A 17669-nucleotide genomic window follows, 5' to 3' on the forward strand; every position below is an offset into this window, starting at 1 on the left:
ATTAGTACTTTGTTCCTATCCTCTAAGTTCGAGCATAATGAATTGGGATACATTATTTATGTTTTGTTTTGTTTTTTCTTTGGGGTTTTTTTTTTTTTTTTTTTTGGAAATGAAAAAAATATCCACTATGAAAAATGTCTGAACCCTTTTGTGTTGACTGTCAAATCAATTTTTATAGCCTATAGCACATTTAAACAACAGTAAATAGAGAGGAACATTTAGAATTCTGAAAAACCAAATTTCAAAATACATGAAAAACTGAAATGTGTGTTTGTTTTATTAAACTCATTAAAATGTGTTCAGAATTTGTCAATTAAGGAGGCTTTATCTCATACAACATGACACTGTTCTCCACTCCGTAAGCTTTATAGCTTTAAATCGTGGCTGTCAATATTGGTATCGGCAGTAGTGGCCCTTTATTTACTTGATATTGCATCTAAAAAGTGTAGTACTCCACAGCACTACATTCCGTCACCTCACGAAGAAACTTTGTGTTTTTCCTTTAATTAAATTTGAAAAATTTGAAAAATCAATGCTGCAATTCTTTATGTGACCACATGGGGTCACTGTTGACATTAAAATCTCCTAGGATACATGGCCATTATTGCCGACTCTTTGCCGTAAATAATTCAGAGGACAAAATCAACTTAAACACTGAACTATATATATAGATATATATAGATATACATATATATATATATATATATCTATATGTCTTTAAACAACTTCAGAGTTTGAGAATGTTTACTCTTACTGGTCACCGGCTGTTAGATGACATCATGACTGGGCCTGCTACCAATTGCATACGGCTTCTCTTTCGCGCAGTAGTTTCTGGGAAATTGAGTCCGTACTCTAAATAATTCAAGCCCTCGTTCCCTTCTCCTGCACAGCTAACAAGATGCCGGCCGTACATCACAAACTGCTCCTGGAGGACGCTTTACAGGACAGTCCTCAGGTAGGCCTGCGTCTCTTTTCTCATGTTTGCGTACCCAGCTGTCTCATTAAAGGCGTTACGAGCGCCGAAGTTAGCTTAGCCCAGACAGTATCCAGTACCCGTTGTAGTCTGTTTCCACTGGTCGATGACAGTTCTCAATTGACACATTGTTACAAGAATTGTAATCCCCCTGTGAGCAGTAGCTGCACTTTCCAGTCATTACTACAGCATGTCACGGTTATCTGTTTTTTGTGTCTCTGTTGTATTTACAAAGCTACCGCCCTTCTTAGGGATTCCATCTCTCTGCCAGAGATGATTTATCTGCTGTACATCTAGACCTGTGTCAGTCACAGCCATAAAGCTCCACCAGACTCTGTGTCCTGCAATCGTTTTATTTTCTAATGCCGTCAAGTTATTTTGATCTAAACTCTGTTCTGTAGCCCTTCTGGGCCTGATTCCCAGGATGTGGGAGGGGTTTCCATTATCGGACTCCCCTGGAATCAGTCAACAGTCTGCAAACAGGGCAGTGTTACTGCAAAAATAAGATGCCAAATTTTTACAGGGTACAAAACGCTTACACTGTGTACAAGTTATTCACCAAGTTCGGCATTCATTTTCATGCATGACCGTGGGTGATGAATTCCGTCCTTGCTACAGCTAATGCATCCTGTTTTCTGTAGTCTGTTGCATCACTCTCTCCTAAAGAGGGCTGACCTCTTCGGAGGTTCTGCTTAAGTGTAGCCCACGCTGGAGGGTCACCGTCTGCTTAGTGGTTTGCTTCCTCAAAACAAGAAATGGACCTGGCATTTTTGTACAGTAACACACATACAGCCAAACGTCATGATGTCTTGTTGGTGTGAAATGAATCATGGTCCTTTTATTGGATAAGTCGGTTTGAGTGAACTATAAACAGACTTCACTCTCTGGGTGTGTTCCGTTCTGCTTGAACTGCCCTACCTTGCTGCACCTGTTTATGGAAAACACTTCACCAGACAGGATTTTGTCTGTTTGCATATCCACCCTGCAGTAAAACACGTATGCCTTTTAGTTTAACTAGTTTTAAGTTTTTAAGTTAAGTTTTGCTTGAGTATAATCCGGCTACCCACATTTCTTGAGCTCAGTGACTTGTGTAGATTTTTATCTGACTTAAGGTTAAGACCAGTATTTATCATCGGAAGTACTTGTTTATTTACAGTATATCTGTTCTTCAAAGTTTATTTTTCTTCTTTTTTTTTTCTCATTGGTCAGAAAACAGTTTTAAAAGTTTCCATTACAATATTCCAGGATGCTGGGCTTTCATATGGGGTTTCATGCAAATCCACCACAACAAAAAAGCCACAGTGATATTTTTCACCTTGTGAAGTAACTGAGATCAGTTATCAGAATATTTAAGTTCTGTAAGTTAGTGGGATAATTGTTGGATAAGGTTTTTCACTTCGTGTTCAGCTATTCATGCCATTATAGTCATCAGAAGAGTCTGTAATGTTTTTGTTTTTTCCCCGTACCCACAGACTCGCTCTTTGCTCAGTGTGTTTGAGGAAGATGTGGGAATGCTTACAGACTACACCAACCAGCTGCTACAATCAATGCAGCGGGTGTTCGGAGCACAGGTACCAAAACAAATTACTGTCAGGCGCATGCTTGCACTCCTTTCCATTTGCTGTTTGGAACAGAGCCACATGTTCAAACACATAATAGGAGATTTCCCCCCCCCCTTATGTTTGTAGATGAACATGAGTTCTAATTTAACTTGCTGATTCTGGGGTTTTGCATCACTGAACAGCAGCAGAGTGTTGTGTTTGATTTGATTTAGGATGCCATTTGAGCTACTGTTTTTGATGAGAAACGTACCAAACTGCAACACCATACTCTCAGCCCCACACAGAAAATTTGTCTCCTGTAGAAATGGAGGAGAAAACATTTGATGTACAAGTTTGTTTTTGACCTATATTTACATTGTGGTTTAAACGCTGTGTTATTAATGTAACCCTGGTTCTCTGAGGTATCTCATTATTGAAGGTGCCCTCTGGTGTTTTTGCCAGCTTTTCAACAGATATTGAATCACATTGCACCCAAAAAACGTTTTTTGGGTTTTTTTTTAAATGTTCTCAGTAGGTGAAAAAAAATGCATGATGTTTGAGCTTGAAGGAGTAATCAGTCCTTTTTAACATGTATTTATTTTCCTTCTTTCGTTCCACCACAGAGTGAGATGGGACTGGCCACAGAGCAGCTCTCAAAGCAACTTTTGGAATACGAAAAGAAAGTAAGTAGGGTTCATATGCTTACTTAATCGTGTGATTCCACAAAAAAGACAGCAGTCTGTGTTATGAGTAGTATCTATGTGGGCTATAGAGACTTTTTTATCATTTTGAAATGAACTTTCTGTCTGTGTGTGAGTTTGCATGTGTCCTTCCTCCTGTGTGCAGCAAAAAAAACCCACAAATCTGTTAATTCATTTAGAGAAACATATGTGGATAGTTGACCTTTGTTGGTAGACTTTGTTCTGGATTGCAGGGTGAATGTGAACACTTTAAAAAAACAAAAACAGCAGTGATCTGTAACTGCAGAACTTTCTTAGCACTCTTATGATTAAAACTCAGCATCTTGACATTAACTACTGGCTTTATTACCATCTTTGACCTTGTCTGTGTTTTCTACCATGACCCTGATGACCGAGAACCTACACAGATATCTTTGGCCTTGTTTAATGAAAGGGATGTGCCAGAAATCCTGGCAGAACAGGGCGGTTATTTAAAATGTGTCTCACAGCGAGAAGATTCTGGGTTTGAACCCCAGCTGGGGTCTTTCTAAGCGCAGTCTGCATGTTCTCCTTGTGTCTTCAAGGCTAAGGCTTTCTCTCAAAATCAAAAGACATATGTGTTAGGTGAATTGGCGATTCGATGTAAGGTAGCTAAAGTGCTTAGAGTGTTTTAATGTTTGGTTAAATGTGGCTTGTGGTCTAAAGCACTTTGAGTGCTCTATAGGAGCAGAAAAGTGCAATATAAATGCCAGCCCATTCCATTTCCTACACATTAAATAAATCTATGGCAAATTTCACAGTTTCATGGTCTAAACTCACTGCTCTTTCTTTTTTTTCTGTCTAGAATTTTGCCCTTGGAAGAGGTGATGAGGAGGTAATCACCACGCTGCAAAACTTCGCCAAAACTGTAGGGGAGGTAAGGCCCGTGCTTGCAGTTTTCTTGCTCTATGAGTATTTTTACGCGGGGTGTGTGCGTGCACAGCAAAAGAGTGAGATGATGAACTATCCCGGAGTCTGTAGTTGCTTTTTTATCATGTTACAAAGGGTATTGCACCTGCGTTCCCCTAGCATGGCAGAGAAAATGAGCTCAATGAAAAGGGCAGAGGACTTTTAAGACTGTGCGACCGGAACTGATTGATCAGTGTATCTCACTGGATGGAGGAATACAGGGAAACAGCAGTGGGCGGGTGGATGGATGAGTAGATGATGGAGTGGTGTGCCGGCTCACGTATATAGACAAAACAGATGGGCCTGTCACTGTCAGCCATGGGGGTCCACAAGCCTTGCCCAGTCAGCACTCATGACACACACCCATATGCTCAGAGGACACACGTTGATTGTTTGCTTGACCTTTTACCTTGTCATGCACAGGAAACAAATTTCACACTGAGATTAGGCTTAAACTGCACCTAATCTTGTGAACTTTAGAACTTGCTAAATCGTCATGTGGCTTGTTGATAACCACAGGGAATAATAGCTGAATTTGTCTGATATGCAGCCCTGTTTCCAGTATCAGAGTAAACACTAAGCTTTATTATTCTCTTTATGAAATGTACTCTTCCACAGTATGGCTTTATTATGATGTAGGGGGAGGCATTGTCTGCCACAATGCCCCTATTTCACTGAAAATGCAATTTTCCAGCTTGCTGGCAAGAAATTTTACTGTAAATATTAAACCGAAATCCCTCAAGATGTTTGGGGGAGGCTCATCTTCTGTTTGTGTCCTTGCACGGCGCCTCATATGTGTAATCTGTTTTGTATCGTCCAGCTGAATGCACTCCACTCCGAGCTAGCTAACCAGATGGCTGACAGCATGGTCTTCCCCTTGATCCAGTTCCGAGAGAAAGACCTCACAGGTAGCTTCTGACAGACTTGGATTTTTTTAAAAAGCCCTCCTCATAAAAACATAAGCAAAACCTAGGTGATAATGCATTTTTAAATACCTGTTGTAGATGTAGCTCTAATAATATTTGTCAATTTTGCAGAGATAAGCACACTGAAGGAAATATTTGCCATTGGAACTGATGGTAAGCACATTCTTTTGCCAGTCTGAGAAAAGAAAATGACAGGAAATAGTTACTATCTGATGCTCACGGTCTTTCCTCTGTTCTGTGCAGAGCATGAGGCGGCTATGGTCAAGTACAGTCGATTGCCCAAGAAGAAGGAAAATGAGAAGGTAGAGTAACTGCCAAGTGCTTTCTTAGCTTCTCTTTCTCATTGATCACAAGCTGTAAAACGAGCACGCAACACTGTAATGCTCTCATTAATGCAGTGGGAGTCTTTTAAAAGCATTTGAAGTACAAATGGATTAAACTAAATAATCCTCTGCTGCCGTGCCTCCTCGTGGGAGTATGACTGTAACCACAATACAGTGTATGCATTATAATGGGTGCAAAGATGAGACTCTTTTTGCTATGCTGAACATATCAACGTGTTTTCTTGGATGTACAAGATTGTGCTGCTGTGCTGCTTATTTGCATGTCCCTCTCCTGTCTGAATAGTTGAAGGCGGACTTGGTGAAGGAGGTGGCTTACACCAGAAGAAAGCAGCACCAGGCCTCACTGCAGTATTATTGTGCCCTCAATGCCCTGCAGTATCGCAAGAGAGTAGCTATGCTTGAACCAATGCTAGGCTACACTCAGGCACAGGTACTCACTGTCATCATATCAGCATTCAAATTAAGTGCTTAAAAAAGAGGGAAATGATTCCTCATTAGACCAGATTTAGCTTTAAAGAGATGTACAATTTCATCCTTTTAAATAAATGCCCAATCTATGGGCATGTGAGCTGCAACATGCATGTGCAGTATGGTACAAAGTGGCTCAGTGTTATCTTTGATTTTGCAGATCAGCTTCTTTAAGAAAGGCTTTGAGCTGGTGTCAAAGAAGATGGACTGTTTTCTCGCTTCTGTTTCCAACATGACACAAAGGTAAGTCCAATCCCATTCACAACTGTTTTGGTTTTGGGTGGTGAGGTGATGAAATATGGCTTTGGAGCAAGTATTATGGGGTATTGATGCTTGTGTGTGACTGGAAAAAGACATAATGTTACTATGATTTTTTTTTTTTTTTTTTTTTTTTTTTTTTTTTTTTGTGTGTGTGTGTGTGTGCTCTACATCAGCGGTCCCCAACCCCCGGGCCTGTCCGTGAGTCATTTGGTACCGGGCCGCGAGAGTGAGACTCGGGTGTGAAGTGTATGGTTTTCAGGGTTTTTATCGGCTTTTAGTGTTATTTTGTTATCGTTTTTTTTCATTAATTCGGTTTTCCTGGGTCTTTTCACGTGTGTTATGAATAAATCTTTTTTCGGTACTGGTATTGGTTTTATTTTGTTGTATTTATCCGCGACACCTTAAAGGTCGGTCCGTGAAAATATTGTCGGCCACAAACCGGTCTGTGGCGCAAAAAAGGTTGGGGACCGCTGCTCTACATAATAGTATTGAATGATTTTTTTTTAATGTCTTTGTATTTAAATGCTCTGTGGGGGGGGAGAAAAAAAATTCTGGAGCGAGTTTAGATTGATTTCGGTTTTCCATCTCAGCATCCAGGCCCAGCTGGACTCAGAGGCGGAGGCCATGCGAGTGTCCCACAGGGAGCTTCTGTCTGTGGAAGACACTGTCTACATGCCAGATAAGGACACAGAGCCTGTCAATCGCACGCTTATCCAGAAGGCTGGCTACCTCAACATTCGGAAGTAAGATTAATTACACTCATTATGGCCCTATCTGAAAATCTAAGGACACTTCCTACTTACTACCAAGTCAATATGTTAAAGGATGCCATGAAAGGAAACAAACTGAAGTGGCATTTCCAATTTTGTCAGGAAATTAAATGCAGTTCAGTAGATGGTGCCATTGATCCACAGTGGCTCCGGGAGATTTCGAATGCCTAAATTACCAAACACAACCAGGAAATGATTTTTTTTGCTTCTCTCTCTCTCAGCAAATACATTTAAAAATAAGCCAAACACAGTAAACAGTAAGTCTGTCACAGCAGACAAGGTATGTCAGGTAACATGTTGACAGTGTGCGTTGTCAGCTTATACTAGACTAGATGTATGGCAAAGGAAACTTCCTTAATGGCTTCAAGGGATAAAACTGCTGCGTAGCTCGCATTGTGATTTAGTGAAATGTCAAAGCTGTCAAACTCTGTCTCTCCCTCATATACATCCAAAGTCTTTGACAAATGTCTGTGACACCGGAGAAAAGGTTTCCACAGAATGCCATTCTAGAGCTGAGGCCAGAAAACATTTTCTGTTTCAAATGGTTTCTCAGTATTAAGGGTCTGAGTCACCCAGGGCAAAACGAGCCATACACTTAAGTATTTATCAAAGGACATTTATTTGGGAATATTTGTTGAACAGAGCGTACAAAATTGAAGGTTTACAGATGCGCAGTTGAAATGAGTCACGCATGTATAGATCAGAAATGGGGTGACTCAGAGTTGAGTTACATCCTAGCTTCGTTATAATTGCATATACAACATTAATAGCCAAAACAAATTTAAAACCAAAATAAAACAACCCAAAAATAAAAAAAAGAAGACAACTCAGGATCTACTTGTGGAATCAAATGATGAGCGGGGGAAAATTGTTGGTGTGAAAATGTTATTAAAATAGTTAATCATGGTTTCAACAATGGATGTGCAGTTCGTGTTTTAGATTCTCAATAAAAATTCTTCACATTACCGAAGACGAGACATTAAGTGCAAGCTAAAAAGATGACCTCTGTACAATTACCCGAACTCTAAGGAATATAGCAGACCACAGCAGATACGTGCAGTTTTGTTCTAATCAGTTATTGCTTTTAAGTGCTTTTTTTGGAGATGGATAAGAAGATTTCTGCCTATTAAAAACAAAAAATGTAAACAGTAAAAAGAAAAAAATACCAAAATGACAGGAAAATTGAGTTCTGTGAAACTTTCAGGTAACAGCATTCATGAATATATAATAATAATCAGTAATGAACATTATCCTGTTTGTATTACCACAGCAATATTCCATAAAATGAATGGATGAAGTATTTAAGTGTCTATCATGTAGGAGATGTTATCTTTCTGTGAGCTTTGCATAAATGTGTTTTACGAGTCATTATTAAAATGTGAGCTCAGGTGGGCTGTAAGCGACTCATAATTAAAGCTTTATCAACAGCTTTAAGCTGCATGGATTAAAAATTAAAACAAGGTGAATCTTTATTATTCAGAGAAGGTTACCCGCCTGTCAGATCTTAGCTCAAGTAATGCCAGGAATTAAGTAGTAGGTGCCCTGTTTGTGTGCTCATATATCTGGTTATTAAATATTACTAATGTTTCAATGCAGGAAATAGCACCAGCTAATAGATGAGCACACAGTGTCTTTTTTTAAATCAGAAATCTGTCATGTTTTCTAGTTTTCCAAAGGTATGCAAAATCACTATCCATCATGATGGCTTTTGAGCAGTGATTCTAATCATCGGGTGTGTTTTGAGGGCCCACTGTTTGTGCTGTATAATATGAGCTCGTGCAAGGCTTCTGTCTGGCTGCTGAATACACATCCTCCATTGTTTGTAAGTGGGAAACTTGTCTGTAAACATCTATAGATCTGCTGCTACAAGCATAACATCTGTTTATTTCTTTCAGAGTAGACAACAGGCGATACAGACAACAACTACACGTATAGCATATTTATATTTATATATGCGGTGGTGCAAGATGTTGGAATAAAATATGGAATAAATAGGGGATGAATGGATAAAGTTAACCTACCGCTGCACGTGCATCTCAGTTATAATAACATTATGAATTGCAGACTAGTTTCAGTGTTGAATATATTTTCCAGGAGACGTTTTTACAGGACTAGTTCATCTATATGTGTTTTTAAAGCGGCTCATATAAATTTGTCCTGTGGCAAATATTACTGTAGCCATACAACCACTGGGAGTTGTTGCACTGAATCATGTCTTGCCTTTGTCTTTGTACAGATGGGATAGAGGTCCTCTGGGGCCTATATGTTGACATATATCATTGATTTGTGAAGGCTGTTTAATAACGAGCTGTGTTTGCTCTTTCATACAGATAAGTCTGACACACTAATTTTACTTCTAGAATGTAAGGTCACTAAAAAGACTAGGAGATCCCTCTGAGGCGCAGATTAAGAGACTAATCTCAGAGGTCACTGGGTCATTATGACCTTTGAGAAATTACCAGATGGAGAGACCTGCTGTAAAGAAAAAATAAAAATCGTCCACTTTGTTGTTCAAATCACCTCGAAGCTAATTGCATACATGCATACAAATAGTATCCATTATCTTACTTTACACTTACGATCTGGATCTACATTTATGGCTTTGATTCAAACGCTGTTTCTTCTGTTTCTTCTTTTTCTTCCCCAGTAAAACAGGCCTAGTGACCACAGCCTGGGATCGTCTGTATTTCTTCACCCAGGGAGGGAATCTCATGTGCCAGCCGCGGGGGGCTGTAGCAGGAGGCATGGTGCTGGACCTGGATAACAGCTCTGTCATGGCGGTGGATTGTGAGGACAGACGTTACTGTTTTCAGATAACTTCCCCTTCAGGAAAAACGTATGTACTTTTTTTTTTTTTTTAGTTTCTCCATGCTCAGCAGTGAGAATAATACATAAACATTGTGTCTCTGCAGGTCAATGATTCTACAAGCCGAGAGCAAAAAAGAGTATGAAGAAGTGAGTGAAGGGGCAGCTCAAACAGCACCATTTGACCTTCGTTTTTGTTTTACATCCACTTCACGAAGCTATCCGCTGCTACGAGTATCTGTCATAGAACAATGGAGAGACTGTCAAGACTCATTTGTGTGTTTTCGTATTAAGTTTTGTGCTCGGACACAAGTGACTGGCCTGTCACAGCTGGTATCAGTCAAGGGATTTCACGCTGTGCCTGAGCTAGATGAAGCCTTAATGTAGTAATTTCTGTTTCTTTCTCAGTGGATTTGCACTGTGAACAACATCTCCAGACAGATCTACCTGACTGACAACCCAGAGGTAAAAATTTCATACTAACCAGCACAGATACACACTGTTTAAATTTAAAAAAATAAAAATAAGATAAAAGACGATTAACCAGTCATTTAAGGATAACATTTTAAGACATTAACACACATCCAGTTAACACATTAACTGGCGAATGTTTAATCTATTTAAGTAACATAACAAGTAAAGATTAACAAACCTTTACTCTGTCACGCCCTCACAGTATCTCAGTTGTCTTTGCCTTGAGAGGTATTCAGTCCCAGAATCTTGTATATTTGCTTTGCAAATGTTTATTCTTCACATTCTCTAATAATGAAATAACTGCATCCAAAACTGCCCTCACTCTTATGCGCTTACTTTTCATCCGTGGTAATCGTTTGGGGGGTTTCACATAGATTTCAGACACCGTTAACAGGTGCGCTGTTATAGACCTGGAAATTATGGTTTTATCACCTCAAGAGCAAGATTTCAGGATTTCTAGTGAATAGCTGTTGGACTGAGTGAGGTTTTTTGTTTGTTTGTTTTTTCCGAGTTTGAGAATTTTTGAGTGGGCTGGATAGAATTACCAGAAGAGCCGGTAATGAAGTTTAGCGCGCCAGGCAGCAGATGGAGAATGATTTTCGACGCAGCTTCTCTTGTTTATCTAATTGTTAAAGTTGTGCAATTTGCCTCCGTTCTCTCTCCCAACTCAAGTGTTCGTGGAGAGCTGCGTGACCTCACCCTCATTTGTCTCGTCAGTGATGTGACTTTTGTTAATTGTTTGGTGGATTTTTCTTAATTAGAGTGAAACCTCTTAGTACAGTGAATAAACCTGCTCTCCAGTATATCATTTACGTAAAACATTCTCGACAGAATTTGGTCAGGTTTTCTTTTCAGATTTACTAAAGCAGGATTTCTAATTATTATTCAGTGATTGGTTTCTTTTTCCAGTTAGCATTCCACATTACTGTAAATAATTACATCCCTCAAATCCTATACGTAATTATATATGAACTAAACAACAAATAGAAACCAGGAAACCATCTGCTGTTTTTTAGGGATGCCACTAAATAAACTGCTTATGGTACACAGAGCAAACATGAGGTTGAGAAAATACACTGAAGACAATGAAACAAGTACTTGGAAAGTACTTGTTTTTAGGATCATTTATATTCCCTAAATGACTCAAACTACGAGTATGTGAGATACTGAAAAGTCCCTGATTTCTTTGATATTAGGCTGTGGCTATCCGACTGAACCAAACCGCCATCCAGGCAGTGACTCCCATCACCAGCTTTGAGAAGAGACAAGACGGCTCACCCAACCCCGACAGGTCAGGCATGTAGCTTATGTGAGAGTGTGTTCAGAATCCTACATTCAGTACTGCATAACAATCCAAAGCTTGTAATGTAATGTTTCGTGTCATGGTGAAAGGGCAAACAAACAAACAAACAAACATGCAGTTTTCTTAGTTCTGTGCTACAAAAGCTCCTGCAAATGAAGTCGGGTAACGTTAAAAAATAAAAAAAGTGCCACTGAGCTTTGGAAATGTGGCCAAAGCCAAACATCTTATGCATCCCTGTAAATACCCTTTGTTGAACAGGGTTCTTTCCCTCAGATTAAGCTTTGTGTTTTCTTTTAAACGGAGGAGGGTGGGTTTTGTTTGCTGTAATCTTTCCTTCTGTTCATGTTTTTAAAGCAAGTTTAAGAATTGGTGGAAGACCAGAAATACACTTTGAAGTCTGCCTTAAGTAGTTATCTTTCATTGTTAGGATTTTCAGTGTGAAATCCTCTCTTGAGGATTGTAGATTTTTGCCCCCTCACTGACACTCCATGAATCATTTCTCGGCTGCTGCTGACTGAAGTATTAGGTTCACATTTTTCCAATCTGTCTTATCCTTTATTGGTGGGGGTGGGTGGGTGTGTTCTTGGTTTATTCATTAGAACTCATCTTTATTTTGTCTAATTTCTGCAGAGCTAAGCCAGGAGGTGTTCATACTACCAGCAGTGGTTCTCAGAAAACAGGAGTTGCCCCAGAACCAGAGGACCTAATAGCCCCGGGGACACCCATTCAGTTTGACATCATGCTGCCTGCGTCCGAATTTCAGGACCAGAACAGAACTGGGGGGAGGTGAGAGCCCAGCTGAGACAGGAAGTTTGTGTGGGTGCTTGTTTGTGTTTTTGCAAAAGACAGGGGCGAGTTACTGGTGGGCGATGACACTAATTTCCTAAATGTTGGTCTCATTGTGGTTCTCACGTCATTTCCAGGAAGCAAATAGCTTCGTAATTGTGTAGCGCAGTGCTTTAATTGTTTTTTTCTTGCTGGTGTTTGCTCCCATCCCGACAGACGCACAAACCCATTTGGAGAAACAGAAGACGACTGTTCGACAGATACTGGTGGTAACAATTTCCTGTTCTAAGTGCACTTTAATAGTCCACTCTCTTTTAAGTACTTTTTAAGTTCACCTTAACCTCAGTGTGTGGTTGTCATCGGTCAACTTCTTTGTTCACTGTCCTTGTGCTTTTATTCTGCTGACATATTTAGCTTGCGCATGATGTTTGTCTGTCTCTGCAGACTCCCTGCTTCAGCAGGTATTCGCTGTGCGCTTCCTGGGCTCCATGGCGGTTCGCTGCGGCGACAATCAGGAAGTGATCTACGAGGCCATGAGGCAGGTGCTGGCTGCCCGAGCCATTCACAACATCTTCAGGACCACAGAGGCCCACCTCATGGTCACCAGCAGTAGCCTCAGGTAGACTTTCAGCACAATTTTAATAAGTTTTACATCAATATGAACCTGCTGGAGACAGATATGGGGACTTGTTTTGAGGCACTTGGAAATATCTCGTTGATATAGAAACAAAGTTCTTTTCAGTGGTGCAGGTACATGTGCAAAAAGGTCAAAAAAAATATTCATAGTGTTTTTCTTTCAACTCATGGTTACCTTGATTCTTCCAATAGTTTCATTTTTATTTTATAAAATAAAATAATACTTTAATTTTAGTTTTTATTACACCTCAGCTGCAAAAGGTTGACAATGTATTGTTGTTAATCTGCTGTGTGGGCAGCCAGACGGGCAGTGTGGACACCCAATTTTGTGAACACGAAAAGTCAAGAGCGCAACGATGTAGGATTGTCAAGTTGATAGTAAAAATCCATTTCAAATCGCAGGTCAGGTTTTCTGAAAATCTTGTAAACACATAAAACAGAAAGATGCGACCTAGGTCTGTGCATCTACTGGGAGGCTGAGGCTAAGCTGAGACGCTGGCGGTTGTCAGTGTTTTTTTATATTTACATTTACTGCATTAAAGCCTGAGTGACATAGTCTGGTTTGGACCTTGATCACAGCTACGTCTGTTTCCTGTAGCCAAGCACGCCATGCAAAGCACTTATGGAGAACTTGAAGTTCGTTCATCTTGTGTACGCAAATCCAAGTTGTCTGTAGCACCAAGGCAGCACAAGTCATTTACATAACTTTAAATGTATTGAAGTTAAGTGAGAGCCATTGAAAAAAATAACAAACAAACAAAAGAATGTCAAGATGCCACAGGAACACAATCTTAAAGTTGGCAAGTTGCCGTAGGTCATTGCCTGAGGTAAACGACAAAAAGAAGCTTGAAGCAGGAACCCTGTGAAGCATGAATATTGGCAGCATAGAACAAACTTTGTGATGTTGAATTGCTACGTAACCCACGGTTTCTTTTTTTAACACTCTCAGAATAGAAATCCTGAGTATGACTTCAGTGTTTTTGTGGTTTGTTTTGTTTTCCTGAACAGGTTGATAGACCCACAGACTCAAGTTACAAGACTAAGTGTAAGTATCACAACAGGTATCACAGCTGCTCTTTTATTGAGCTCTGTTAGGTTTTCTGTATTTGAACTTCTTTAAAAGACACTTCTCAGTTTTTATTTTATTTAATCTCAGTTCCAGCTTGGAGAAGTGTGTCAATTCGCAGCCCACCAGGAGAATGGGAGGCTGATGGGATTTGTGGTTGAAAGCAGAGACTGGAGCGATGGAGACGAGGAGGGAGAACCATCGTTTAGCGCCTTCGTCTTTGAGAGCAACACGGAGGGCGAAAAGGTTCACAACCCAGAACCAACAACTCGGTTTCAAGTAGAAGAACATGTTAAATGTAATATAATATCAACACACTATATGTGATTGTCTATTCACAGATATGTTACACCATAAACCTGGCAAAGGAGATTACAGAAGCTAAGAAGGTAACGTCTTAAAAAATGTAAAACTTTAGATCTTTTTGCTTTGAGCTTTAAAAACAACCAATATATGTTTTGATTAAGATTATTTTTTCTTGCTATCAAACATCAAACCATGATCCTGAGTAACTGTAGCCAACAAAGCTGATGAAAGTTGGGGAAAAAATGGTATAAAATAAATTAAGGATATTGTTCCTCAGCAAATCTGTTTAACATTTTTAAGGACCCGGAAGCTCTGGCCCAGCTAATGAAGAACATGCCTCTAACTAATGATGGCAAGTTCCTGCTGCTTGAGCCTGAGACTGGTGACACGACCGAAGGAGCAGGACAAGAAGATCTGGAGTCTGAAGCCTAGTTCCGGTTAGATTATTCTCCCACCTAACCACCCCCAAAAAAGATGAGCCAGTCAAAACCAGGGCCACAGTTCTGCTTTTGCCCCAGAGGTTTCATTCTGATGCCCAGCCCTAACTCTGGTACTGTGACATCAATATTAGATAGGCCACATCCACCAACCCTCAGTAACTACATCTCTCTCTCTCTCTCTCTCTCTTTTGCTGTGCTAAAATCTTAAGATGTTGACATGGGTTTGAACACACACACACACACACACACACATTAAAAAGAAAAATTGAAAAAAGAACTTATTTTCGCCCGTGCTCAGACTGCAACATGAGTCTTTGCATGTGGAGTTTGTCTTTGCACCACTGTAGGTGGTGCGCACATCAAAAGGGACACCACATAGATACTGGATGCGTTTTCATCATCTCCTAAAATCCCGAGCCATTTAACAGAGTGGTGACTCATTTTCTTTCAGTTTAGGTTTACATTTATTTTTAGGTTTACATAGTTTGAAGTGGTTTTTTGTGTTTGGAGAATTTAATCCCTTTACCTTACTTTGCTTGTTAACACGTATGTGAGGCTCTTACGCAAATACTTTGGCATTCATTCCTTGATTATTTATGAAAGAAAACGTTACTGCACTTTGAGGTTTGTGTTTGTGTAACACCATCAAATTACCACAGAATGTAATAATTGATAGGATTGGAGACTTTTATGATAGTGTAGGATAGTTGAAATGACATCAGCTCCTTTTATCCTTAGAGCAGCCACTCTTGCCTAGTTTAATATTTTTATCCTTTTAGCCTCGTAATGTGTGTCTCAAAGCAGGGTACACACTTGGCAAAACATTTTCTTCTCGGCTCTCTTGCCACTGTGAAGTTAGACTTGGCACCCTGGCTATCTTAAGCCTTCCCACTAAACTGAATTACTTTTATGCTCGACATTTTCCTCGGCTACCTATGTAAACAAGTTCTAAGATGATTTGTATGTCAGCGGGAAACGGCCCAGAAACGACTTCACGCTCGTTTCCCCAAAAGCCCGTGTAAATATGATCTGTCTATGTATGTTTAACCAGAGTCAATATGCTAGGATCTATTGCAGTGCATGATTAAATAATGGCATTCAATCTAGTTCCCTCTGCAGAAGATTAAAGCTTATACTATGAGCACTGAGCCGTAACGCTAAAAGAGAATCAACTCAACTGTCACAGTCCACAGTGCACTTGTGTGTGGGGGGGAAAGCAATTTGCTCTTCTTTACATATGAATGCTAATCAGAGCAGAACAACTAATGGTAATGCAACCTGTGAAATTCATCGCCCCCTCTGGATGCCGCTGCAGTTTTGTTCATTTTCAGTCCGTTTGAGCTGCGACACAAATCTTGATGGACAGCGGCAGCCTATGCAGTGTCAGTGTGTGACCGTGTTTAGAAAAGGCAAAGGTGAAAAGAAACTGGCTGGAAGTAGAACTTGAAAGTTGCAGCGTGGTGACCAGTGCAGTCAGTTTGTGCCAGAATCGCCGTGCCAGAAGCAGAAACATGTCACACATTTTATTTAGAACTTGGAGCTGCACTAACAAAAATTGTTCGACTGCTCATCACCCTACGCATCGGAATTACAAGTTTGATTTGCAAAGAGAATTTCTTTTTGTTTTCTTAGAGGAAGTTTAAAAAAAGACCATCCTGGTTTACTTAACCGACAAGGTAGATCTTGTTTGTATACAAAAATCAACACCCATGTAGCAGATGGTAATTGACAGACTAATGCTTCCTTTCATTCAGGTCAGAAATCTCTAAATTGAACATTTTAAACTCGAGCTGGCGACGTTCCACACTGATGTCAGGCGTAAATACTCAGCTTCTTACAGCAGGCAGCATTTTAATATTTATGTCATGGATACATTCGAGAAGAGGAAGATATAAAAAGTCTGTTAAGAACATTATATACAAACTAGTGTCCAATCAAGTACATGTTTAAGATGGCTTATGACACTTACTAACCCAGGCAACGTGTAAATAGGACCAAAGGCAGATTAGAGCTTCCCAGCTTCCAGGATCTATACCCTGCCCCCGCTATCTCATAATCATGAGATTCTCTCATAATTTAAACCCATCTAAATAAAAGTGGGCTGCACCAAACAAAAATGTTAATTGGGTTAAATATACCAACCAAATGAAGAAGTGCATGTTTGGATTCACTGGGAGAGAGATAATTGATTAGTTGGTGTGGATGTTTATGGCATGTATTGATTCAGGCAGTAAACTGGTAATGAGGATTACAGATCACCTGTCAGAAATGTGCAGTAGTCAGAAGCACATTCAAGCTCACCAGAGCATTAGAAGAGTGAGTCTCGCACTTCCAAGGGAACAACTGCTATCTGGGCAATTTGTCAGAATAGCTTTTTTTTTTCCCCCCTTTTTCTTTTAATGGCTGAGTTCCCAGAGTTGACTCATGAACTCGTGGTGCCGCTTGTAGCCAGAAGAATACACACGTAAACACCGACTCTGTTCCAGGAAACCAAGCACATTTCCCTAAACGTCGACTAACTTTGTGGCCTGATTGGAAACTCCAAACTGGCAGGCTGTTTGATGCGGCATAGATAAAGCAGTTTATCCAATATCCTCCTTTCTCAGGGGACGGCAGAGGCACTTTAATTACACCTTTACTAAAATTGTGCTTAGTGCAGTGGCCAACAGTGAGTAGTTTGGGGTTTGATGATTCACATATAAGCGGGTGCCTGTGCTTTTGCTGAGCAGTGGCTTAATTGGTGAGATTTGCTCTAAATGCTTCTACCCAGTCACAAAAAGAAATCTTAGTGTATAGAGGCTGATGCAGCCCATTACGCTCATTACAGCTGTGCTGCATAGTCTTGACATATTCTCTTGTAAGTAATGCACAGTCAGTAAAAATTTGGGTTATGAAGTTGTAGAAAATAAATTTCTGTAATATAGCAAGGATGGCATTTTCTC

At 40.0% G+C, this 17669-nt stretch overlaps 1 protein-coding gene across 1 annotated transcript; it reads left to right on the forward strand.

Moving 5' to 3' along the window:
* The first annotated feature begins 856 nt into the window (after nt 1–856).
* On the forward strand, nt 857–17235 carry appl2 (adaptor protein, phosphotyrosine interaction, PH domain and leucine zipper containing 2). Its single transcript, XM_085357622.1, has 21 exons — nt 857–955; nt 2446–2544; nt 3138–3197; nt 4039–4110; nt 4963–5050; nt 5180–5221; nt 5312–5370; nt 5696–5842; nt 6041–6123; nt 6732–6884; nt 9559–9747; nt 9824–9866; nt 10125–10181; nt 11387–11481; nt 12124–12279; nt 12496–12548; nt 12724–12898; nt 13924–13960; nt 14072–14227; nt 14323–14370; nt 14588–17235. Exons 1-21 carry the CDS (start codon nt 899–901, stop codon nt 14717–14719), a joined length of 2001 nt encoding a protein of 666 aa, XP_085213748.1. The 5' UTR covers nt 857–898; the 3' UTR covers nt 14720–17235.
* The last annotated feature ends 434 nt before the right edge of the window (nt 17236–17669 follow it).

Source organism: Diplotaxodon limnothrissa, linkage group LG7, assembly GCF_057381915.1.
Source record: "Diplotaxodon limnothrissa isolate DT_005_m linkage group LG7, D_limnothrissa_male_GT1.1, whole genome shotgun sequence".
Taxonomy (NCBI): domain Eukaryota; kingdom Metazoa; phylum Chordata; class Actinopteri; order Cichliformes; family Cichlidae; genus Diplotaxodon; species Diplotaxodon limnothrissa.

Excerpts from the sequence above, each read along its gene's own strand:
- appl2 (XM_085357622.1), top strand. The coding sequence starts at position 899 with ATGCCGGCCGTACATCACAAACTGCTCCTGGAGGACGCTTTACAGGAC. Across the intron at positions 5,222-5,311 it reads ATTTGCCATTGGAACTGATG|AGCATGAGGCGGCTATGGTC; the intron begins GTAAGCACATTC and ends TGTTCTGTGCAG. Across the intron at positions 5,371-5,695 it reads AGAAGAAGGAAAATGAGAAG|TTGAAGGCGGACTTGGTGAA; the intron begins GTAGAGTAACTG and ends CTGTCTGAATAG.